We start from the raw sequence: 20,874 nt of genomic DNA on the forward strand, positions 1-20,874 counted from the left end.
CACGCTGTCGTATACGCTGATCCAGAGCATCCCAAACAAGCTCAATGGGTGACATGTTAGGGTTAGGGTTTAACCCTAGGGTTTTCGGACCCCCCCAGACCCCCCCAATAAAGCAAAACTGCACGTTTCAGAGTGGCCTTTTATTGTGGCCAGCCTAAGGCACACCTGTGCAATAATCATGCTGTCTAATCAGCATCTTGATATGCCACACCTGTGAGGTGGGATGGATTATCTCGGCAAAGGAGAAGTGCTCACTTTCAAAGATCTTTTCAGATTTGTGAACAATATTTGAGAGAAATGGTTATTTTGTGTACATAGAAAATGTTTTAGATCTTTGAGTTCATCTCATGAAAAATGGGAGCAAAAACAAAAGTGTTGCATTTATATTTTTGTTCAGTGTAGATATTTCTTTATTTAGTATTACAATTTTTTTACCGAGGTTAATTTTTAAAAGCAAAAACATTCCCTATAGTACTTACCCAGCGCAAACGACATAACGTCAGAAATAAAACTACATTTTCCGTCTAATTATGAAGCAAAATGTATCTTTAAAGACACCAAACGCCTACTGACACAGGTGTTCCCAATCGGGCATATACTTTATAGACTGTTTGGGTTGTGTGCAGGCTTGACTCTCTTGTACTTGTTGCACCTGTTAGGGCGGTACACCTTCTTAGGTGGCACTAATCATGCTTGGTATTGCAGTTAGTTTGCTGACCTTGCATAAATCCGAGCATATTTCTGTCTGAGACCATTTTTTGCAAAGACCATGTGGCAAGCGGTTTGGGAAAATATTATGACATTATCAGGGGATCCTAGCCACCAACCAATACAAACTACCTCACTCCTATAACACTTCAGCAGATTACATGTTGCACATCTATAAAGTGCTCATACATATGTTTTTAGTGATAAAACTCCACACTTCCCGAGGCTTTAATATGAACCTTTCTTTATAATTATGAAGGCTTTGCAGTTTCAAAGCTCCCAGACGGTTGCTTGTAGTTGGCAGCTGCTACATATCATGTTTAAACATGAATGGTTGTATTTGTAGATAAAAAAAGGTTTCTCTAACTCTGAAGCCAGACAGTTCGGAGCCAAAGATTATTAGCCTTAGATTATCTCTAATACGGCCATTTTAACATGTTAAAAAACTATTTAATAAAATGCCTTAACCCATTCAGTTTTGTACATGTTGTTATTGTGCAAACAATCCTTATCCAAGAGAGACAGTTACAGTAAAGAAATGAAATGGTACCTCTCAGACTGGATGCCGTTTTTCAGGACTCCGGGATAGCTCTTTCTCTTGTCCAGGGGCAGAACATCCACAAAACCACCGTCTGCTTTGATGACCCCTGCATGGATGGCTGATTTACAAATACTGGAGCTCTGAGGGGAGAAAGAATTGCAAAGAGGAGACATGCTTTTACAAGATGGTTAACACTTTTTCCAAATCTCTGTAATGCCTTTATTATCAAATACAGTACAAAACATATGACAATAATTCAAAGTCACCCAAGCATTTTGTTTCACAGCCAGTACAACAAACCGTAAGCTCTTATCAGCAGTCTGGAGCTGAATCATTCATTTCTAGTCTAAACACAGATCCCACTGTCCATACACTCATACAGTATTTATCACCAGATGGTTTATGTCTCCTGTTTAACCAAAATCCAGCTTCTACACCACTGTAGAAACACATTTGGTTGCCTGAGATTGCAAAAACATTCCTGGCAAACTTGCTATGAGTCACACTGCTGCCTTTATTTTTCTAATATTGTAGGACTTTTAAGATCTATGGGAAACTGTTATAAGTGTCCAGCTGGACGTCATCTAAGGTCGGTTAAAAGGGTAAAACCCTGTTTAACACCACGTTGACCTCATGAGACTGTGACAACTGGCAAATCCACAAGAGTGACACAAATGTCTACCCTTCTTTTCCTGGAGGGTACTTTACAATGACTAATCTACTCTGAACATAATTTAGGTGACTACAGAGTGATGATGTCAACCAGATTTCATAAAAGGATTTCTGCCATCCCCTATCTCTGAGAAACAAACACTAAGAGATAACACTTGAATAATCCTCTGAGTGGTCAGGCCCCATGCTGGGTAATACATCCCTGGTAGTCTCTGGCTTACCTCACCATTACTCCCATTCTCCATGAGCTGTATTCCCACTGTGATTCAACAGCTCTCCGTAGCTGCCATGCATTACTAAGTCTAACTTAGTCTTACCTCACTCAAACTTAACCATGTGGCAGATTCACTTTAATTTCTTTCTGTTAGCACATCTAAAACAGTGTTTTACTTACATCAGTGTAGATGTTGTTTCCAACCACAGGTGACCAATAGGATGGCTGAGTCTTGCAGTTGGCCGGACAGAAGATTCTGAGAAACAAATTTGACGGATAAGGGGTCACATTAATGGAAGAGGTTTTTTTTTTTTTCACACAATACTTAAACATCCTCTATTAGGCATTTATAAGCACTGTATATTTTGTAATGGTTTTATAACAAAGTGAAATATTAGGATATTTTTTTGTGTTAACTCATCTAGAGTATTTCTAACCATTTTAACCTGTCCTAGAAAGTCATATTTAAAAAAATTACAAGTTTATTTAAGCACCTTGGACAGTTAGAGTTGGGCTTCTTGTAAGGGCAGATTTCAGCCACTGTGGTGTAGCAGTCAGCAGTCATTTCTGTCACAGAGAGAGAGAGAAATACTCTTAATATAGAACACACGTGTTTGTCAGCCTGTGAATTTAAGAGCAATCATGACACAAGCTCTTATTTGGAAACCTTTGATCACTTACCTTCTGTTTTGGCCACCACAAAGGCAATGCCAGGTTTGTATTTACTGTAAAAGACATTGTGATGTTTAAGAAACAGGAAAAAATAGAAATCTTTAAAAAGTTCCCTTATTGCACAAAATGTGACTCATAGAAGCAGGGAAATGTGTAGTATCATGTGATTTCTCCCTATAAGACAAAACTAGGCAACAAATCTACCTGGAGGACTCGATGCCATTCTTTGTAGCTTTGACAAAGAATGGAAACTTTTCCATCCTTGTGGCGTCCACCACTCCTCCATTGTTGTCAATGGCACCAAAATGTATAGCAGCTCTGCAAATACTTGATTGCTGAAACAAAAAAGAATTATACTTGTAAATATAAATTGTAATGTATGAATTGTTGCATATGTTTTTTTATTGTAAGCTAGACTCACCACATCGTAAAAGAGAGTTCCCCAAACCTTTCCTTTCTTATTCAGACAATTGGCAGGACAATTATATCTACAGTCAGAAAATGAGATGGAGAAAAAAGTGAGTTGATATCGAGAGGAAGAGCACGATAAATCAGAGGCCATAAAACGTATTTCATGCACATCATAAAAAATAGCCTGACCTGTTGCAGGTTGCGCCTCTACACTTGTCTCGCAGTCTAGTCTCACACTTAATGGTCTGAACTGCAAGAAAGAGACAAAAAATCTGTAAGGAAATATAAAAAACAGGAAACTTTAACTTCTTTTTAAAAAATAACTGCTGTAGCTACCAAGAAAGGTGTTCCTGGGAGTCTTTGAGGAAGGGTTCTTGGGTGTGGTGGCTCTAGGGACGGACGGTTTGGGCGCTGGTTTCTTCGGAGCAGATGGTTTAGGTTTGGGCACAGGTTTGGCGGTGGTACGAGGTGGCAGTGGAACCTGAGGCTTCTCCACCTCATTCATATCCTCCGTCTCTGAGCGCTGAGAGTCTATATGTTCAAACAGAAATGGGTTCAGGTTTGGTAACACGTTTATTGTTACTATATTTAAATGATAACCATGTGGGTCTGCTCACCCTTGAAGCACAGGTTATTCTTGCATCCTCCTCCAAAACTGGGAGGGCACTGGGAACAAGGGCGGCCGTGCTGGTATGGAGCCTCGCCGATCCAGTTGCCCCTGCAGAAGTGAACAGTGCACAGCTTGAGTAAGGTGGAAAGGAATCATCACTCAAGCGTTACTGGGCTCAAGGCCTTGTAATTACAACACCCATAATAGTCATTAATCCCACAAACTAATAAAACACTCCTCTTTGTCTCACCAGCAATTATATCCTGTGGGCTCTCTGGAAAACAAGGGCCTGCTCTGCTCTTATTTTTCTTTCCTTGTGCTTCATTATTATTTTTCTATTCTGACTTCTGGAGGAATTTTAATGGTTTCAATATGTTATACTAATGTTTCGGACAACCGGTGCTAAATATCCGTCGGGCAGCTATTTGAAGGAAACACCCTAATGTGTGAGCACTGTAAGGACGAAGAATGTTGAGAGTCTCGAGAGCAGAGATGTTGATGGACACTGCAACATAGAGGAACTTTGAGCTTACTTTGGGGAGTAGTTGCACACAAGGTATATAGAGTTTTGCCATGGTTCTCCCCACACCTCCATCCTTGGACAAGTGTGCACGGCGCAGCCCACTCGGCTAGTGGTGGCCCAGACCAGCTGTAAGAAGCGGGATAAAATAATGGCCATAGTTAGAAAAAGCAAATGCTGAATGAACAGACAGAGCAGAGCAAACTAAAGCAAGGACTTTTCTCACAGCCCCATTGTTCAACCAGTCATTCCAGAGGAAGCAACTAGATAGGCAGTCACGATTAATAGGGCCACTGGGACTTCCAGAAGTGCCCAGTCTGTTATTCTGCCCCAGTCACGTGCATGTTAAGTGTGAAACCAGTTGGCAATCTGTTCCCCCATTATGAACATGTTCATCATCCCAATAGAAGTGGTAATGCTTGTATAGCTTGTATAGCTTAACTCAGAAGAAAGACAAGTCAGCACAATCTCAAAACTGTCTAAGGGAAAATAAAACGCCTTATTAAACGGAAAGCTGCAGCAGTGGTGTTTCAGATAAATGATGTGTCATTTGACAGCAAATACAACACAGCATGTTCCATAACTCCTCCTCACTTTCCTCCTAAATTCTGAAACATGTGCGCTCTCCCTCCTCAGGAATGTTCATCTTTTCCTTGGTACAGAAGCCACTGGAAGCAGTGAGTCAGCAGCACACAGACTGATGAGGGCTGGCTGTCAGCTCGATGCACTCTGTCTATCCACAGGGTCTACTTTCTGTGCAGAGGAAGCTATGTAGTATGAGTGCCTGTTCTAAGGGCACTTCCAGGTTTTGAAGGACATAGATAGGGTGACGATGCTCAGATTTGACACGGTCTTCTCTCTGCAGCATCTTCAGAAGAATCCAGGTCAAGCAGTGAGGGGTGTCTGGTGTGTCTGGAAATGACTACCAGATGGCAGTGATCAGGTTTCAGGGTGAGGGCAGAGGGAGGAGTAGGGATATTTCTGTAAACTCATCCCAGCAGCTACAAAGTAAAGTCTAGAGGAAGAGGTTGCCAACTCGCCAGTTTGTCTCCTTTTGATTGATTTCCTTATTTTCTCATCAACTTTTTTAGAATCTTCTTTCTGTCTATTATTTATGATTTCTTCACTGTCTACAAGTTACGTGTTTGTCTGTCATTTAACCCCTTAGTCCCCCAAAAACTCTGCACATAAATGATGTGATAGATCATATAGGGTGCACACCAAATGTGGTGAAATATGTTCTATGTTTGAGATAAAAGAAGGCACATGACCTGATACTAAACAGATTTGATCATACGAATGGTACACATTACAGTATGCGCTTCAAGGGCAAGTGGAAAAATGTATTTCAACAAAAAAATGACACCTTCTTGGATCACTGATCATCTTGAGAGTAAGGTTTTAACTCACTGCCATGTGCTTTGTTATAGGAATCACTTGGCCAAAATAACTAATGACAGTTTAGTGGGAGATTTGTGTGTTTTTGTAACAGTCAAACTGAATATCATATGTGGCCATTTTAAGTCTTCATGCAGACATCTAAAGTTTTTATACAGCTTTTTTAGAATTGAACTCCCCAAGACAAGCAGTTTTCCCTTTAACATCTCTTAAATGTTTCTCCTGAACTCATTCCCCTTCTTACCTGGGTGTAATGGGTGCACATGGGCCCGGAGCAGCGATCTGGACACCAGGGGTTGCACTCACTGGGGTAGGGGTAGGTGTAGTCTTTCACCTCATCGTACCAGGACTGGACATGGAAGGCAGGAGAACGATATCTGTTGGGCGAACGCGCACAAACAAACACACACAGACAGTGGGCTCAGTCAAAGGACGTCCAGGTACCAGGGGCAAAGGGAAATATCTGAGACAGCTGCCAGGTGCTTTGGCCAGACTTTAGAAACACTGCATAAACCTCACTGCCCCTCCTCCTCCCTTCAGGCCTCAAATGATGAGTCTGAATTTGACCTGGCACACAGACCTGCAGCCTGCTCCCCCTCCATAACAGGGGAAATCAAATCAGTTTGAAAAAAAGGATAAGAGAAAACATAAACATGGCTCCACAGCCCAACAAATCTTTTCAAGCTCTTGTTATAAACATGTCTTTTTACGGTATTGAAAAGTGCTGAGCTTATAAATGGAGAGAGTAGACGGGGAGTGGAAAAAAAAAAGGACTCCACATCACGGTGTTCTGGCACAGGAAGAAAAGAAGTGAACAGGGAGGGAAGAGAGCAGCTGTGAGAATGGGAGCAGATTCCTGGAAGGGCAGGACTAGCACTACACATGCTTGTACTTCACACATATTAATGGACTAATATTGTTTTAAAGGAGCAGCTCTCCTCACTTTGGTTAACAGGAAACAACTTCCTCTTGACAGTTAAAAAAATACTTACTGTTATAAAGAAGGCAGAAGTAGAAAGTCCATATAACACTGTTAATATGTGACAGATTAACTCAAAAAAACTGTTTGTGCTGCATAGGTCTGGGAATCAAAAGCAGTTTTAAAAAAAAATGTATTCTTATTTTGCATTTAATACCTGAAACTGTTTTATAGCACTGGTAGTAGTATTTTTGACAATCTGGAGTATTCGTCCCCTGTTATAATAAGCAATATCTGTGTTTTTGTTATGCAGACTATGTGTATTATTGTATCTCACCTCCCCCAGTGAACAGCCAGGTTTTGCCCGATAGACATGAGCAGGTCCTGAGGTCCGTGGTCCCATTGACACTGCTCCGCCCATTGAGTAGCGGACCGCTCCAGCTCATTATCCCAGACCTGTACACATGAAGGAAAACAACTCTCTGACAAGGTTTTCACTTTTTTTAGACACATATGAGAAGACCTTCGACATTCACCTGCTGCATCTGCTACATGACTAAGCATTATAATCTTGTTCTGACTCAGTAGAAACATAACCAAAACGTGTTCAACGCCTTAATTCCTGCACTTCCTTCCTTCCCAGTGAGCTGAAACTGAGCTGGATAGGAGTACAACATCAACCTTTGATAGTGAAATTTGAGAGGGGCAGCTGGCCCTGGTCCACTACAAATCTCCAGCGGTCACAGCTGAATTATCCACATTTCCTGAGTGGGTTACTTTGCAGCGATGGAGAGGTGTTTGGAAAGTGGAGAAGACACCTGACTCCCGCCATGGACTGGTTGCTATGAAGGGAGGAAGGATTGCCCCTCAAAGCACATCCCCTCAGTACATTTCCAGTCTTTTGGTGGTCTCTAAGACATGCACACACAGTCTTCACTGTAACCCCAAACACCCATACACTAACACAAACACACACACTGCCTGTTCACAGGAATTTGAGAGAGCACTGGGCAGAGTAAATCTTCAGACAGTTTCCCTCACAGCTATAACCACACTCCAAAGACTCACAGGCCACCACTGCTTCTCTCAACTTTATGGTGCTCGTACTTTTCTAAAACTTCCTGTGTGTCTCTACAATAAACACTCTTATACTTTACACATTAATTTGACATGCTGTCCTTTGATTTCCCTGTCTAGCCTTTTTCTTTCCGTCCTCCTTTGACCCATCCCTCCCTTGCTCTCCTGTCATCTCCGGTGTGGGGTGTTTGCAGGTAGGACAGACAGACTCAGCATTATTATCCTCCTTGTAAAAGAGCTGCACAGCGGCTGGCAACAGTTCGCCATCATGACAGCATGTTTCCAGCAGAGAGAAAAGGTTTTTATTAGAGGGATAATGCTTTTCTAGGCATAATACAACTTCATCTAATCACCAACAACATTTTCAGGGTTGCTGACACATTCAAAGCAAGTTCTTTGTGATGTAAAGTCATCATTAAGAATTAAACTCAATAGGTGATTGGTGTATTGTCACATGTCTCACCATGTACTCCATGTTGGAGGCAGTGGGGTACACTTCGCCCCTCAGCTTGTTGTGCAGCTGGAGGATCTCCTCGCGGTCCGACCAGCGGACGGCACGGCGGGTCCTGTTGCCGGCTGTGTGGCCGCTGCTGCTCTGCTCCGCTTCCCGCTCATAGCGGCTCAGCAGCTGCCTGAGCTCATTGGAGTCGGGCAGGAAGAGGCAAGCTGAGTCACTGACGCAGAACAGCAGAAGGGAGAGGGAGAGGACAGGGAACCAGATCATGGCGACACAGGTCATTCTGACACTTGGGCTGTCTGGGTTGAACTCGCAGACGGCAGCAGACAGGGCGTCGTGTGTGAAATCCCAGACACAACCTGCAGGGAGGAAGTATTTCATGAGTTTTTCCCCCACTGTGCGAGTCAACACAGCAGATTTCTAAACCAATATAGGAGTCACTTTCTTTAACACATTTTTAAATGTATGGGGCAAGGTTGTAATATTGATTTAGAAATATGTAATTCTTAACTTTTTTCTTTGTATTGTGTTATGTTGAAACTGAGACTGGCACACAGTCTTGTGATGCTGAGCAAACTCTGGACTTTTTATTCTCAGCTGTTCTGCTTCCTGTCAGTTTAGTCTTTTGCCAGTTTGTTGTTGTTGCATAACATCTAGTTATTCAGGCACACTATCAAATCTGATGCAATCCAAAACAACAGCCATGCAAGTCCTTTAATCGTAAGATGTTACATTTTCAAGCTGGGTGATGATGTTCTTTAGTGTAAAGTGTTTTAATTGCTTCAATAATTGTACCATGAACACATAAATAACGTGAACTTTGCCACAATTAACCAAGCGCTTTTTGAATCCATAAGAAAAACTCAGTCTAAATGGCTTTCAGCTTTTAGGACTGTGCTTATTTAACCCTCACTGCCTTAAAAGCATAATTGAAATCATATACCCAGTAATAATATAGGCCTGCTTCAATAGCACCTGTTATAAAGAGCCTTTTAGCATCCTTAGTAAATATAACCTGGACTTTGCTTTGGACTTGTTGAACTTAGTTCTCCTGAAAAATACTCCCTCTCCACTCTGATTATTTTCTAAGCAAACTGAGCAGCAGGATGGGACACTGAGGAGGGAGACCTGAGTTCAGGTTGAGAAGCTTTCACCCTGCTGAACAGCCAAACACTGCATTCCTGACACATCCAGGAGCAATATTCTGTAACAGACCGTGCATCTGACCTCCCTCTGCTAACCCAAATAACACAACGTTTTATGAAGAGAGAAGAGCAGACAGTGTGATCGGAGAAGAAAGAAGAAATAGACCAAGCTCTAGCTCACTGCTTGCTCTCATCCTAGAATCTCCTCACCTCTTTCCCTCTTGCTGAAAAGGAGGCTTGAGGTCTGGCCCCGGCTCTGTGTCAACATGCTGTGCCAGCTCTGGGCACTGAGAGCCGGCGAACCGCTCAGTACCACGCCCTGCTCCGCTCCCTGTGCCCCCTTTTCACACTGAACCTCTACCAGCTCCTCTGTCTGCACCCTTCTCATGCCTCTCATGAATGTTATACCAGAGTGACAGACAGAGCAGATGACCCAGACACATGTATACATCCTCATGTTGTTTAGGAATCGAGCCCTCTCTGCCTCTGGTGTGCTCCTGGACACAGGCTGACCTCAGCACCAGGTTCAAAGTAAACACAATATAGATGATCTGATTTAAATACATTTTCATAAATACTTGCCCACTTTTCAATGATTTTTGAAGATTGGCACACTAATTCAATTGTAATGTATGGTTGACCCCCTAACTGTAAAGTTTATTTTGGGGTGAATTTTCTAATGTGATTGATGATTTAAAATCTAGCATACATTTTAGAATATCTAACTGCTTGGTTCATTAGCCCGGTGCCTGTATATTTATTTTCCATCATGGTAGCTACTGCTCTTCCATTAACATGGAAAGCTGCACACTCACAATGAATGGCAGTGTATTGGCAGCAGCCTCTTTTACAGTGGAAAGGTTTGCAACCCAGTTTCACCCGTCATAAATTAATGTTCATTCTGAGTGAATAAAAAGGGATTAGGAAGAAGAGTAAAGTTTCATTTACACAAAATCACGTCAGTCACAAGTTGCATCGTTAATTCGTTTTGCTAGGGGATGAACATTGTAAAGTATGGGTGAAACTCCAGATCGACAGTGAAATCGATTCAACCCATTAAACAAATATGTGTAATGTCTCATCTCGCTCACCTCTATCTTCACTAGTGTCCAGAGGAATATTTCGCTGTCCTTTGCGCGCGGAGTAGTATTTCCTTATGAGAGCGCGAGCTGCTGCTTGCTGGCGGTGTTCCTGAAGCACACAGGAGCTGTGGGACTCCTGAGCAGCTCACAGTGCCTTATATAGAGAAGGATACCCCTCAGGAGCAGAGGAAAACATGACTGTCTCTCCCCACTCCCCCACTCGCCAGCCGCCCTCAAGTCAAAAATGTTCCTGCAGAGTGCGCGCGCTGACGAGCAGGAAGAAAACTACAGATCCTGTAAATCAGAAAGCTAATGTCAGATCAGCCTCTGAATCATGACAGTTACTACCCAGCAACAGACACGCTTCAAACTTACTTTGCAGATTTTGATTAATTATGAGATTTAGACTTTAGTCAAACCTGGAGTAAATCCACAAACCCTGCTATACAAAGGAATTAAAATATACGATGTATATAATTCAGAAATGGGTACAAGATCTGAGTACTTATTCCACCTGTGAACAACACACTAAACAGAGGGAACAAGGAGATCTAAAATCACCACGACTACTTTTAAAAGAGTAGTAAATATTCACTGGAAAATAACACTAATTTTACAAGCGATATTTGGGATAAGTTGTTACTAAAGGCTTTCTTAATGTTCAATAAATAACTTACTAATGCTTTATAGAACGATTGTAAGGCAATAACAATGCAGAACTGCCAGGTTGTGGAAAAACCAATGGGTCGAAATAAAATGTAAAGATAAAAGCACATAACATATCATTTTACATGTCAAATTAATTATGGATCTAATTTGTTAAAGGTGTGATAATAAATTAAAATCTGAATTAGTTTGTCTTCAGCAAAACCTTTTAAAAGTGCTCCTCTATCATACATTGCATACCAAACATTGTACAATCTTATGATAGGAGGGAATGTTGTATAAAAACATTTCAGAGCCACTGCTGTCAAACTTAACATAACTACGATCACATGACATTAAATACAGTATTAAAACATTTCACATAATTAGAGAGGATAAAAAGGTGAAAAAGGATCTGCATTGAAAACTGTCCATGTTGTATCTCCTTCCTGGCTCTGCAGAGGGTGTGTTATGACCATAGACTCTGTATATATAAATGTTATGACCCAAATAGTTAACATTTTTATTCTATCATGAGCTTGATTTCTGTCTGAAACATGTAGATATTTGCCAGAGCGCCGCCACTCAGCAGGAATGCCAGTTTGGGCTGTGCAGTCAAACATACATGTTTGACAGGAAGTCTGGCCCATCATGCATCTGCGCTCTTTCCTAAACATCCTGCAGAGATGCTAGAAACAGTGGTAACGGTTTGTAGACAGATGTTCACAGGAAAAGTATGTTTTGTGACACAGAACAAGAAAAAAGTAAGATCAAACTCATAGGGGTCCATCTATATCGCCAGGCCAACAGTCTGGAAATACTGATTTTATTAATTTGACTAATTTATTCTCTGAGCTAGAAAGGGCTTTCTGTCCTAATTTCAATTAATCATTTGTGCTGTATAGTTTTGGGACAATTTGTCATTTCAGTAATATAATTTTCCTATAATAAAGCCTCCCAATCCAGAGATGATATAAATGGTGATATTTCTGGCTTTATTAATGATATTGAGATCCATTTAGTAGTATAATGCTGGCTACTTTCTTCCAACAATATCAGAATATGAGCTTTATGCGAAAGCATGTTTTTTCCAGAAATAAAATAGAACCATCACCCTCAGTAATAACACATAATTTGAATTGGCTGCAGCTACGTTTACAGATTGATTATCTTTATATGAACCCATCCAGATGTGGAAGTAGATGTTTTTGTGTATCAAAACTTAATTCTGATCATATTTGGGATATGACGTTTATATGAACATGAAAAGTTTTGGTATTTTCTACTGCGTTCACATGATCATAACATTATCCAGGTTACAACTCATGCACTGCATTACTGAAGTCAGACTGTTTCTCTTTATTTTAGTGCCACTTTAAATAATTTACATTGAGATGTTTCGTTTTACTATGGAACTTGAAGGTGACCGAAGTAGTCAACACACCAACACACACAGCCACCAGAAACCTGTGTAGGCTATGCCACATTTTGCTGGTTTCTGAAACCAGAATCAAACGTAACCAGGATACTGGATTCAGAAATATCAGCTTTGTTTAGTTCACTATGAATATATCATTATAATGAAGAATTAAGTGCTCTGGGACAATTCTGTCAAAGTGCATTTCAATGTTTTTGTTTTTTTAAATTCATCACCATCTCTTTGTTTTCACAGACCTTTCAAAATACACATTTGGCTTTCATCTCAATGGTTTCCTGATGTCTTGCTTCACACACTGTAAATCAGAAGATCAAGTTGATATAAATCTATCTCAGTATTTTGGCAAAACTATTGCCAGACAAGGGTCGATGTTGTGACGAAGTGGGTTTCCTAGATTATGATGCTTGTATTTCTATGCTCTGATGTCATAAATCTCAATCTGCATTTCCCGATCCCAAGCAGTCCCTTGTGACAAACGTTCGTAATCATGTTACTCAGACTTGAGTGCATTAAAATGTCCAAGGGACGGAAGAGGGTTCTTCTCAGAAGTGTTATTCACCGCTCTGCCACATCAATTCTGATTTATAACTGATCCCAAATGGAAACTCACAAGTCTGGATTAGTCTCAGTTCAAGACAAAACAGAGATTACACCACTGAAACTTCTTGTTTACTTTATAACTTGATACAATGTCGAGCAGGTGGGACCCTAGTTTTCATTTTTGGGAAGTTCAAGGAAGGACACACACACACACACACACACACATACCTTGTGGAGGTCTTAGAAACCGTGTTTGCCACAGTGTTTGCCTCTCCTTAGAAACTGTGGAGTCCTGTTGGAGCTCTAAACAAGACGCAAGACAATTCAGAGGGGAAAAACTAGGGGAGACTTAACGAAGGCACCATATGTTGTATGAGTCTGATTATAAAAACAAACTAGATCGTAACGGGACAGGAAATGCAGAGAGATCACTCCTACGAGGATAAAGAGTTGATGAGAGGCCATGATTAATCAAATGAAAGCACAAAAGATAAGAAACCTGCATACTGTGGCTTTAGTGGTTGGCAACATCTTGAATGGAGGACCAGCACAGACAGAGCACATGCCAGGCATTCCAGATTCAAAGCCAGAAGTTTTACCGAGAAACTTCAGAGCCAACACTTATGGCACAAGTAACTGCTATTTACAGCCTTCAGATGGAAAGTGAATGTATAATCAGTAATGTGTACTAAACCTGACCTTTTTTGGCTTGCGACCACTTAAAATAAAGAAATATCTTCTTGTGACCCCTCGGTTTGGACACAAGCATCTACGCCAAGAAGTGATTTCCCCCCCTTACATTTTAAAAGAACATAATCACATTTTCAATTCTTGTGCATATAAAGTTGAGTATCTTCAGTGCCTACCAACCCATAAACTTTGCAATAGGACAGTGAGATTTTTGTTGGCTGCCTAGGTCAGAAACATCAGATTTAACAAGCCAATGAGATTGTTCTTTTTTTCTAAATCTTTTTATTTCTTTTTTTGCAGACATGGCACTTTCAGCACATTATATAAAGTACAGGACAATTTGTCTGCTAAGCCAATCAGATTTGGCTCAAATTCCTATAGCTGCATTCATACCAAATTGGCAGTGTGTGAGTATCACTTATTTAATTGCCAATTTATTTACTATTTAACCACCTCATTGAGCTTTTTCTGTTTGCATGCATCAGCCATTAGATGAGCTGGATCACGAAGCTTTATCACTCAGACACCTCAGTACAAAAGGGGTAGTGGACATCTCCTGGCTTATTAAAACACAAGTCATTATGGGATGTGGAGCAGGTAGATGTCACAATGCCCCATTGTTCCCATTTGCTGCTGCATGTGCTTTGACATTTCTGGATTGGTCAGCTCCTGTGAATAATTATAATTATCTAAATGGAACAATAACATGCTCATGTTACAGTAAGGTACCATTTAGCCCAAATGTGTTGCTCCTGGTTCTATGCCCCGGCGGTTGCTGCACTACTATGATCTTTAAATTGACTTGCTTGTGTTGAAAAGTGTCCTACGCATTCCCAGAAAAACCTTAAAAAGACCCATGTGACAAGGCTAAAACATGTACATACATGATTATCCCTAAAGTATGGCTGAAGGAGACACTGGTGAGTATAGGTGGTCTATCAGTCAAAACATGTAATTTGCCCTTCAGGCTCTGGGACTGTAAAAAAGGATTCCTTGTAGCTCCCTCCCGACATTTAACAAGGAAAATACTACGCTTGATTGCAAGTTTGAGTGCAAAGCCACATTTCAGTGGACGGCAGCGCTATAGCAAGGAAGGAATAAATAGTAAGGAATACTAAAGGGCAGAAAAACCTTGCACTGCAAATTTTTCAATGATGGGTTCTACTTCCCATTAAAGCAAACAGGCGAGCTCGGCCTGGGCCTAAAGAGAGCGATGCGGGCAGCAAGGCAGCCAGCGAGACCACAGGAAGGGGAGATACAACATGCTACAAATAGTGTGTGTTGACATGCAGGAACAAGAAAACCAATTAGCAGTGTGCGGTAGACCAAGACTCAGTGGTTCGTTTTGTTGTTTTGGTTTATTGTGCACATTATTCGGTAGGCCAGTCCAGGCTGTAGAGACTGCAGATGTTTCAGTATTTACCATTATAAGAAAGCCAAGTAGTCTTCTGACTACACTTCATTAGCAAACTTTCTTTTTGCACAATCCTTTATTTGAACAATTAACAAAATAGAACGCTGGAGGCTTAAAATTAAAAGACAATAGATTTTGTTTTTTTAGGTCAATATCCCAACAAATCCCAGCAGACAATGGTGTTAAGCGCACATACTGAAAAGAGACATTGAAGCATTTCACCAGCACATTTCCTGACCAGCCATGAGACTGAGATAAAACTGTACAACAGAAAGCTCAAGGTGTCAGTTCAAAGTCCCAACTCCCAAACATTCTTCAAAAAAAGGGGAAATAAAAAAACGTAAACCAACAATGTTACAATTTGTGCCGAAATGACTACAAAGCCAGCAGCACAACTGAAGTATCATAAAAGTTAGAAGATGTTTCGACTAAGCGGCATGCCTCAGTTTCCGGTGTGGAATGAGCCGTGAGATGGCAACAAGACCTCGATGGAAAAGGCAAAATAAAGTCTGAAAATAAGGAAAGGGCCGTTTATGTTTTCCTGTGGTTTACCTGAAGGTTTCTGACTCTGAAACCAACAAGAAAATGTCAATTAAACTATGCACCACATAATATTACACAAGAGGCAAAAGATAAATGTGATATTACGTAATTTTGACCTTTCATTTCAAATTGAAAAACTGAACCAATTCAGTCTTTGTACGACAAACTTATAAAAAAGGGACATGTTTAAGTGAAATACTTGCAGTTTTTAAAATACAGGAAATAATGTTTACACGGCACCTTCTTTTTGATCTGAGACAGGAAATTACGGGACAACCAACAGCTTACCTGTGTACTTTGTGATAATTAACTATCTGCGAGAAAAGTGTCAAAATGTCAAAGTACACAATCTTTAAATCCTTTAAAATACTTGAGATAAATTAATTTGAGAGTGTTAATACTGAGATAGTGACACTGGTGGTTGGAATTAAAATGGGCAAAATAAAGCGGGAAAAATAACTAAATTATAAAGAAAAATGACAAAAAAGGAAATAAATATCAAGCAAAGAACTAGTTCAATTTTATTCATTATTGTGCTTTAGCCTGTGTAATTTTCAAACACCAATTCAAATGCAAGCATATTTTTTCTGAAGGGAGCGAGAGCATCGGGAAATCCAATCAATGATCCATGACAAAATAAAAACTAACATTTTAGTAACTCAAACAGAAATCATCACAATCAATGATCCAAAAGAAAGAAAGAAAAGAAAAGAAAAATCTTTAACAAAGCAAACACTATCTCCTTTTGTGCACATGTCTGGGTTTTTCTTTTGCAGAGCTTAGCATAGATGTAGTCCCACATCCCTCGACACTCAGGTTCCCTCCACTAGGAGGAAATGCTGAGCCACAAAAGAGTAAATACAAAGATGTCAGGTACATTCCCCTAACTCGTCACAGACATTAGACTTGCGGTTGGCGCCTGATTAGGGTTAGACTTGTGCACTGAGTGGAAAAACATCACACAATGAACCTAAGGCAGCCCCCGCTTTCTGCTGAGTTGGGGTTAAGAGGGGTGGTGAGGCTCAAAACTACACTGATAAACCACCTATCCACAGGTGGAACCTTTAAACACGTGAAGACAAAAAAAGAATTCAGAGAAGGAAATGTACAAAGTAAACAAGGGCGGGTTTTGCAGTGGAATCTGTTGTGATTGGTTGCCATTTCTCCAGTGCAATAACCGAGTCTGAAAACTAGCGCAGTCCTTTAGGGACCCACGCAAGTTTTCAGTCAGATTTCATATTTTTTATTGTTTTCTTTTAAACATTTTAATCTAAATATTTGTAAAATATGCATTTGCCTGTCATATCGTAATCCTCAATCAGTTTATACTTTGTGCACAGAAGCGTATTTGTTATTAAATTCTAAAGCGCAGTAATATTTTCTTTCTACATCTAAACCCAAATACCATACCAAGGACCTCTCAAACAAGGACGCTGTTCAGCTCTTGATGTACCATCTTTCTTTTTTCTCCTGTTGTTGATGGCTCAAGTTGTACCTTGATTTAAAAGCATCATAAAAGTGAGGAAATGGCAGAGTTTTTTTTGTTGGTGGCAAAGACGACGATCTGGCCTTGGGAGGAGAGACTCACGATAATGCTGGTGCTGGGCCTTTAAATTCATGAGGGCAAAATCAAACAGGCTTTTAAACTGCTGCAAATATATCAGGCCAACAGATCTCCTTTATTTAAGGGCGAACACTGATATTTCTGGGTAATTCCCTTAAAACAGGTCATTCATGACAGGAGATATTACCCCAGCGGTCCACTCGCAGCCTGTGGTACAGAGTTCTTCCTGCGTTGAGTCCACTGTGTGCTCGGTGAGCTCACTCAGAGGAGAGTCTCAGGTCCTAACATGTAATCCCAACCCCACCTCGGTCTATTCAACAGTCCTTTCTTTGCTGCTTTAAAAGTAAAAACAAAAAAGGACAACAAAAAAAAACAGCAGTGGTGCACAGAGAAGAGAGAGCAGTCACAGGGAAATCTTCGTGAATGCAGCTTGTTTCTCTTCCTCCAGAAAGAAAAAAAGAGACGGGGGAAAAAGGTGTTGGAAAAGCTGGTTCTCAGGAAAGCAGGGACAGGAGGGAAGAAGAGGAAAATCTTGCAAGAGAACAAGTTGGGCAGTGTTCCTGTTCATTAGTTTCATGTGTGTTTGTGTCACGTGTAGATGTACTGTCCTGTCAACGAGTGCATTCGGAGCATGTATGTTTAGTGTGTGCGTATATTTGGGTATTCTTGCGCGTGTGTTGGGTGTGTGTGTGTGAGTGTGTGTGAGTGGGTGTGTGTGAGTGTGTGTCTACAGCAGGTCCACGCGGCGGTAGTACAGCAGGTAGGCGGTGCGCTCTGCAGTCTGCTTCACCACCTGGTACTGATTGATGACCTTCACTGCCTGGTCGTCGATGCGCAGCCAGCCGTTAAGACCAATGTGGAAGACATCCGTGGTGTAATGACCGCCTGTCGCACTGTTCCCATGGTGATAGACAACTGTTATAGTGGGGGGAAAAAGACATTAGAGAAATGTGGAACATTTCATTCAAGTCATTACTCTTCGAATATGGGCACTGAAGTGTCAGCTGTTTCTTTTTAAATGAGCTGTTAATCCAGAAGATTAACCCACAATGTATGATAATGGGTACTATCAATCGCTTTATTATTTTAATGATTATATAAATGAAATTAAAAAGGTCTTACTCAACCGAGTGTTAGAATACAGTTTGAAAAGTCATAATGATAGATACTTGTCTTTTCACACATAAAACCAAGTGCTAACAGGGTGTTGCCCTTAGCTGGTAATGCTTCTTTATTTTCTATTCTCACTCAAAAGCTAACGATTTCAATAGTGGGATTAAAATAACGATTCAGTGATATACAAATAGATTTTATTCCAGTTGGAGGACTGATTTCACTTTTTTAAATAATTATGATAAGAAGGTTTATCCTGATGTCAAAGGGGGGGGGGCTACTGTAAGCTAGATGTATTCAGGCTCAACACAGAAAGGAACAGACATTCTTTGAGTACCGTTGGCTGCATTCTTATTTTAGGCCACCTTATAGATAATTTTAAAACCCCCAGTGACAATATTTAACAAATACACGACACGATTAAACTCCCCTTGCAGCAGATGCTACAATGTGACCAAAGTTCATAAGCAACAAAACACAAACGTACCTGCAAAGAGCCTGTACGTTCTTTGGCCTTTCACAACTTTGCCACGCACTCCAGTGGACAAGAGATCTGAAAGGAACCCAAACAGAACATGTTAGTGTGATGTACAATAATATAACATAGCAGAAAAAAGCTTGTTGTACCAAATGGTAAAAAGCCTCGTAGTGTTAAATGTTTTTACTTTGATCTTGAATTATTCTGTTCACAATTCCTCTAAGCATGTTTAGAGATGGATAATGATTTTTTAGAATGATTAGATGTGTGCAGTTGTTTATCTTTATCATGAGTTTATTGCGCTATTTCAGCAGATAAATCATTCCCCTTAAGAAAAGACACACCATTTATCTGCGTTTCTCCGGGGAACCATCTTTTTTATAGAGTAAATGTTACATTTGAGTTATATTTCGCAAATCCATTTAGGCTACGAGTTCTAATGAATGGTACTAAACCCTCTAGACATGCGTCTCGTCATGATTAAGTGACATTTAAAGTAGCTTTTATTAACATTAGTCCAGGAAATCTACACTATATACACAAATGATATGTATGAGTGTAAAGGCCTGCTGTGCCCCGTAACGTACGAGTCCATACCTTTGCTGATTTCCAGGTCAACGGGGTAGTCAATGTTCTTGATCAGTTTCTGGCAGCCTCCAGTCTTTTCAAAAACAAATCTCTTGAGATGGAGCACCAGCACAGGGGGCAGTTCCTCCAGAGTCACCCTCCGACTGATCTCAATCTGAAACACGGACAAAAGACGTGCAGTCAGAGAAAGCTCAGTGACAGTAAGCCAATGTTGTTCAAGAACAAAAAGTTAATTTGTTAGGGTAGACCAGAGAAAAAACCCAATAAAAACATATGTTTAACAAAACGGGAAATAGCACAAAACAAGTAGAGAACATGCAGTATAAAAAGGTTGTGCAACCTCCTGCTGGGCACTTCAAATATTGTCTCATGAATCATTTCGGGGCTTTTAGGAGCTGGGAAGGTGACCACAAGTTAGCTGTCTCTGAAAGAGCAGCAGACCAGAATGATCGGTTTATCGGTTACAAAAACCAAAGTAGAAATACAAAAAGATGGCCATTTCACAGCTGCAGGGCAGATGTTCAAGCACTAGTTGTCCTAAAATAGTTTAGTGATTGAAAATGAGGTTGTAACAAGTGTTTCCTTCCAGTACCATAAGAGCAAAAACATTTTGATGACAGAATATCAAACCAGAAATCTTTTTTAAATGAAATAAATATTTTGTCACAGTCCCAAATATAACTGAAAAACACATTCCGTTCAGGGTTTCCGTTAGCCGGTAATTACCGGTTTTTAGCTGGTAAAATGTAATAAAAACCGGTAAATTCAAAACCTGCCGGTCAAAATGTCCGATGCTCCGATCGATTAGCCGCCATTATCGGCCGATATTCACTCTTAATAGTTTCATCTGTCCTCTCTATAAAGGCCGATCAGGAGAGCTGGATCTGATCGATATGGACATAAACGCGAGTGAAGTGTAACCGGACGCTAGAGAGAGATCAGATCAGCTGCTGAGTCTGACCGAGACACGCAGCTCTGATCACCTGAAGCCCCGCCCACTGTTTAGCGCGCTGTATGAGAAACTGACGGGCTGTCAGGAGAGAGAGAGAGGATCCGTTTGTCCCGTGTTATTATTCAAAGTTAATGTAAACTTTTGAATAATGTACTTCATCTACTGCAAGTAGTTTGTTTGAATGTAATAATTAAGTTGTTGTGGAATCATTTATTGAAAAATGAATCTGAATTTTTCGATCTGTTACGATTATAAACTGAAGCAATATAAAAATGACTCCCATTAACTGAGTTTTAAACATCAGCATATCTGGTCATAGTCCGGTGATTACCTGCTAAAAGAAACTCTGCTACACAATTATTATTATTAATACATTGAAGCATGACCGGTAAGTTTCAAATTTGTCCGGTAAACTAAATTCTGTCAGGACATTTGACCGGCGAGAAAAAATCCTAGCGGAAACCCTCTTCCAAGGAACGAGGG

At 40.6% G+C, this 20,874-nt stretch overlaps 2 protein-coding genes across 2 annotated transcripts in view; both read right to left on the minus strand.

Annotated features, from left to right (window-relative positions):
* The window catches only part of crispld2 (cysteine-rich secretory protein LCCL domain containing 2), a 14,100-nt gene extending 3,473 nt beyond the window's left edge, over positions 1 to 10,627 (minus strand). The window contains exons 1-14 of the mRNA XM_010770103.1: positions 10,436 to 10,627; positions 8,206 to 8,558; positions 7,003 to 7,121; positions 5,991 to 6,123; positions 4,362 to 4,477; positions 3,836 to 3,936; positions 3,555 to 3,749; positions 3,408 to 3,468; positions 3,229 to 3,295; positions 3,012 to 3,142; positions 2,817 to 2,860; positions 2,630 to 2,702; positions 2,316 to 2,391; positions 1,259 to 1,389 (exon numbers count right to left, since the gene is read on the minus strand). Coding sequence (XP_010768405.1) covers positions 1,259 to 1,389; positions 2,316 to 2,391; positions 2,630 to 2,702; positions 2,817 to 2,860; positions 3,012 to 3,142; positions 3,229 to 3,295; positions 3,408 to 3,468; positions 3,555 to 3,749; positions 3,836 to 3,936; positions 4,362 to 4,477; positions 5,991 to 6,123; positions 7,003 to 7,121; positions 8,206 to 8,481 — 1,523 coding nt within the window. The 5' untranslated portion in view covers positions 8,482 to 8,558; positions 10,436 to 10,627. The remainder of the gene's footprint in view (positions 1 to 1,258; positions 1,390 to 2,315; positions 2,392 to 2,629; positions 2,703 to 2,816; positions 2,861 to 3,011; positions 3,143 to 3,228; positions 3,296 to 3,407; positions 3,469 to 3,554; positions 3,750 to 3,835; positions 3,937 to 4,361; positions 4,478 to 5,990; positions 6,124 to 7,002; positions 7,122 to 8,205; positions 8,559 to 10,435) is intronic.
* A 5,561-nt stretch (positions 10,628 to 16,188) lies between these two features.
* On the minus strand, positions 16,189 to 19,792 carry LOC104944555 (ubiquitin carboxyl-terminal hydrolase 10-A-like; the record flags this gene model as incomplete). Its single annotated transcript, XM_010770104.1, has 4 exons — positions 16,189 to 18,175; positions 18,861 to 18,926; positions 19,449 to 19,593; positions 19,780 to 19,792. Coding segments are annotated over 4 exons (412 nt in total), but the record flags the coding sequence as incomplete, so codon positions are not given.
* Between the last annotated feature and the right edge of the window lie 1,082 nt (positions 19,793 to 20,874).

This window comes from Notothenia coriiceps, unplaced genomic scaffold (genome assembly GCF_000735185.1).
Source record: "Notothenia coriiceps isolate Sejong01 unplaced genomic scaffold, NC01 NC01_scaffold00008355, whole genome shotgun sequence".
Taxonomy (NCBI): domain Eukaryota; kingdom Metazoa; phylum Chordata; class Actinopteri; order Perciformes; family Nototheniidae; genus Notothenia; species Notothenia coriiceps.